The 4,347-nt window shown below is 30.1% G+C and overlaps 2 protein-coding genes across 2 annotated transcripts; one reads left to right on the forward strand and one right to left on the reverse strand.

Moving 5' to 3' along the window:
* Positions 1-2,273: 2,273 nt before the first annotated feature.
* Positions 2,274-2,778, reverse strand: LOC111680420 (general odorant-binding protein 56a-like). Its single transcript, XM_023442061.2, has 2 exons — positions 2,710-2,778; positions 2,274-2,655 (listed from the first exon to the last, which is right to left on the reverse strand). Exons 1-2 carry the CDS (start codon positions 2,776-2,778, stop codon positions 2,290-2,292), a joined length of 435 nt encoding a protein of 144 aa, XP_023297829.2. The 3' UTR covers positions 2,274-2,289.
* A 683-nt stretch (positions 2,779-3,461) lies between these two features.
* Positions 3,462-3,826, forward strand: LOC111680419 (general odorant-binding protein 56a-like). Its single transcript, XM_023442060.2, has one exon. The coding sequence runs from the start codon at positions 3,470-3,472 to the stop codon at positions 3,824-3,826; it is 357 nt and encodes a 118-aa protein (XP_023297828.2). The 5' UTR covers positions 3,462-3,469.
* Positions 3,827-4,347: the final 521 nt, after the last annotated feature.

A 4,347-nucleotide genomic window follows, 5' to 3' on the forward strand; every position in this document is an offset into this window, starting at 1 on the left:
GATCCGTATACTTTAAGGTGGGTATTGGACCAATATTTTTGTATGTTACAAACATCAGCACAAACGTATAATACCCTCCCCACTATAGTGGTGTAGGGTATAAAAAGAGAATTAAAGTCGTAGGATTTATATTTTTTGTGTTTACACGATTAGTATAAAACAATAAAAAAGTAAGATGGAAACAGCTGTTTCACAAACATTTCGAAGAATGAAGAGAGCCATACTATAGTCAAATTTCACATCCGTATGTGATAGTTTCACTACATATTGCGTTTAGACGATCCCATCCGTACTCTTCTACACAAAATATTGAGAGATCATATTATTTGTGTGATCGTGTAAATCTGGAGTATAAGAGAGCAGTGTTCAGAGGAGTATAAGAGAGCAATCTTCAGACAACAACATAAATTTTATATTATCATATTATTGGAATTTTTTTTTACAATTGCTTAGTAAATTATTATAAAAAAATTTCACAAATTTGAACCGAAGGGTGTCACTACAATCTGTGTAATAAAAACCTTAGACCTGTTACTGTAAAACGTGAATCAGTATTCATAATAAAACATTTAAGTTGAATTGTACCTTGCCTCAGATATACATACTTTAGCTATATATTGTTGAATATAATTGTTGATATTAAAGTAAAGTTATGAAATAATGGACTGATGTGAACCATTTTCAACAGGCTTCGTCCCTGGGACAATAGAAGCTGGGAAGTTGTGCTAAATTTCATTGAATTAACTTTAAAATTGCGACATGTAGTTTGGTTTAGAAGGACGGACGGAAAGCCGTACGGACAGACGGACGGGCATAGCTAAATCGACAAACATTAGCATATAACTATAAAGAAAGCAGTTTTTCTTCATCCGTTTTATAATCCAAGATTTGCTCCGACGTTAGTTAGTTAGTTAGTTAGTTAGTTAGTTAGTTAGTTAGTTAGTTAGTTAGTTAGTTAGTTAGTTAGTAAGTTAGTTAGTTAGTTAGTTAGTTAGTTAGTTAGTTAGTTAGTTAGTTAGTTATTTAGTTAGTTAGTTAGTTAGTTAGTTAGTTAGTTAGTTAGTTAGTTAGTAAGTTAGTAAGTTAGTCAGTTAGTTCGTTAGTTAGTTAGTTAGTTAGTTAGTTAGTTAGTTAGTTAGTTAGTTAGTTAGTTAGTAAGTTAGTAAGTTAGTCAGTTAGTCAGTTAGTCAGTTAGTTAGTTAGTTAGTTAGTTAGTTAGTTAGTTAGTTAGTTAGTTAGTTAGTTAGTTAGTAAGTTAGTTATTTAGTTTGTTAGTTAGTTAGTTAGTTACTTAGTTAGTTACTTAGTTATTTATTTAGTTAGTTAGTTAGTTAGTTAGTTAGTTAGTTAGTTAGTTAGTTACTTAGTTAGTTAGTTAGTTAGTTAGTTAGTTAGTTAGTTAGTTAGTTAGTTAGTTAGTTAGTTAGTGAGTTAGTTAGTTAGAGTGGCCTCCGATAGGTTAGACTTCTAGTCTGGTAGACCGGAGGTGGTGGGTTCATTCCCACCTGAGCACTGGTTAAGGGGCGCACAACAGGCCAGATAAAAGCCAAGATGTATTTCTTCGGATTTTTTTTCAAACTAACTAACTAGTCAGTTAGAACTCAAGACCCGTTTGCTTCTTAGTTTAAAGGAATTAGTGTATGAGGTATAGTATTTCACTAGTCCACGATCTTTATTTTAGGATCAATGTGTCACGGTTGTGGTCGGGTACTATTTATAACCAGTATATATTGACCGGCCTTGGTCAATTCTAGAGGTAAAGTCAATTTGGGAGTGTCTCTTATTTGTTATTTCAAGTAAAGGACGACAACCTTCAAAATTTCTATAGTTTTTGGTGCGCCTGAAGGATCTTGATTATCGATCAAGCTATTATGAAAAAGCGACATAAGATGTAGATCCTCTCTTTCAGATTATAAGCTTACAGTACTTGTGTTACAACTTTTTCTTTAAACTAATGTAGTCTTAGAGATATTTAAGTATTATATGATTATCACTTTCCTCTTTAAACTTATCTCGACTAAAAGGTTGAAAAACTGATCTTCTGCTTATGTCTGCATCCATATACATATATACTATATAAGAGCGTAATATTCAAAATTTCGTATGTTTATTACAAGATTGTCATAACTTAAAATTCAGGGCTTATGACTTGAGTACTAATAAACATTTATATAATGCGCCTTTTCAAAGATATATTTAGATATTTTTCAAAAAATTTTTTAAAGTAGGAAATCTCAACAGTTTTTTTTTGCCTTTCTACAACTCCATCATATTTTATTATCTTTTCTTTCATTTATTGCCAACTATATTTTCAATAACACAACCCTCGAACTTATGAACCACTTCACAAGGATTTGAAGATTTGATATTAGTACATTTGGCCAAGGCTGGTTTGATTTTATCCTTATCCTGTGGAAATCTAGACTGTAAATACTTCATAAGCTTTTCGGGTTTTTGTTGGCCATCTGCACCAATAACGCCAATTTTCTTATAGTAGCAGAGCAAGAAACATTTTAGTTTATCGGAGGTTTCTTTGTATTTACTACTAAATATTTCACCATTTATAATGCGACTAGTATCATCACCATTTAAGCTGCCTTCCTTAATGCACTCTTCGACAGCCTTTTTTCCAATTTCAACATTTGTGGCAGCGGCCTGAAATTAAAGTATATATGAGAATATTTCATAAGTGTGAGTGTTTTAATTTACCTCCGTTTGCTGGTTATGGCTTAAAGCTACCACAACCAAGATGAAAAAATGACAAATAATTGTTTTCATTGTTGCAAGTTATTGAATTTAATGATAACATTGCTCTCTGCACACGCTGTTTAAATACTAATTTTTAATCAAATATGCGGTTGGTTATTGTTTGTAAAAAAAAAAATTAATTAAATAAAAATAAAATTAACTCTTTAAAATTGTTTTAATTCTAATAAACATATTTTACAATTAATTTTTTTTCTTTCTTTTGCTATATTTAATTCGAGTTAAATGCAATTATTTCAAGCACATTTTTTTTGCTCATTTTAGTTAATATCTTTATATGCTGGCTAATATTTTAAATATTTTAAATTAAATTTTAATAAAATAAATTCATAAAAAAAAATTATATACAAATAGGGTTTTTTTGTAGTTGTGGTTTTGTTTTTAAATTGAAAAATTTTCACATAAATAAACATTGAACAACCAATGATTTTTATAGTAAAATTCAAACAACCATGAAAAGTACACGGTTAACAATGGCAGCAACAATAACAACAATACTACCATCAAAGGCAGCCGCAAGTAAAATAACAAAAACTTTAAAATTATTAAAAATGCAACAATTTATGTTTTTAATAATTTTAATGGTCATTGTTAATGCCGCTGTGATATCAGCTAAAATGGTAAAAAAAAAACGAAAAATAATAAAATTAATTTGAAAATAAAATATATAACAAATTATCCTTTTTAGTCTGAAGAGGAAGCTATGGAAAAACAACTAATGGAAATTCGTAAAAAATGTATTGGTTTATCTAAACTTACTAAAGAACATGCCAAATCTATTAACCAGCATACACTCTTCTCTAAAGACACCTCCTTGGCCAATACTCCCAGAGAGGTGCAGTGTTATTGTTCCTGTTTTTTGGAGGAATATGGTATTTTAAATAATGGTAAACCAAATGAGAAAATTGTACGTTCCAAATTGTCAGCTCTTATAAATGACAAAAAGAAGGCTGATGCTGCATTGGATAAATGCTTGAAATTGGAGGGCAAGGATAAGTGTGAAATAGGTTTCAATTTTCAACTTTGTGTTGTTAGGGAGACTAATTTACAAGTTTTCTGATAACAAGATAAAATTTCTATGAATTATATATAAATTATTATTAATATATTCATTCATATATTGCATTTTAAATTTTTTGGTTTTTCTTTTATATATGAAATAATTATTTGTTTCGATTCTACAGGATAAGCATAGTAAATAGCAGATGCAATCTTCACGTAAACATTTGTGAAGAGTTCAGTCAAGAGCTGCCTTATAGTCATTAGTACAGGCAATCAATAGTCGAGATATTAAGTTGACTATTAGTCTATACTTAAAGCCTTTTATCTGAGCAGAATATAGTCAGCAATCCGAACAGTCTTTTAGACTATAACCAAACGTATTGCCAATGGTCTAGGCGGACTATAAGCAACAGTCTGAATTGATTGTAGTCCATAGTCTGAGCAGACTTTTGTCTATAGGCTAAGCTGGTTACAATCAAAAAGCTGAGAAAACTATAGTCATTATCATAATCAAACTATAGTCACTAGACTAGGCATAGTCAGTAGTCGATGATGAAAATTGACTATACGATGCTCAAA

Source organism: Lucilia cuprina, chromosome 6 (genome assembly GCF_022045245.1).
Source record: "Lucilia cuprina isolate Lc7/37 chromosome 6, ASM2204524v1, whole genome shotgun sequence".
In the NCBI taxonomy this organism is placed as follows: Eukaryota; Metazoa; Arthropoda; class Insecta; order Diptera; family Calliphoridae; genus Lucilia; species Lucilia cuprina.

Bases quoted from the DNA above. Each gene is read 5' to 3' on its own strand.
- LOC111680419 (XM_023442060.2), top strand. From the start codon at position 3,470: ATGGAAAAACAACTAATGGAAATTCGTAAAAAATGTATTGGTTTATCT.
- LOC111680420 (XM_023442061.2), bottom strand. From the start codon at position 2,778: ATGAAAACAATTATTTGTCATTTTTTCATCTTGGTTGTGGTAGCTTTA. The intron at 2,656-2,709 runs GTAAATTAAAAC...CTTTAATTTCAG, and splicing joins GCCATAACCAGCAAACGGAG to GCCGCTGCCACAAATGTTGA.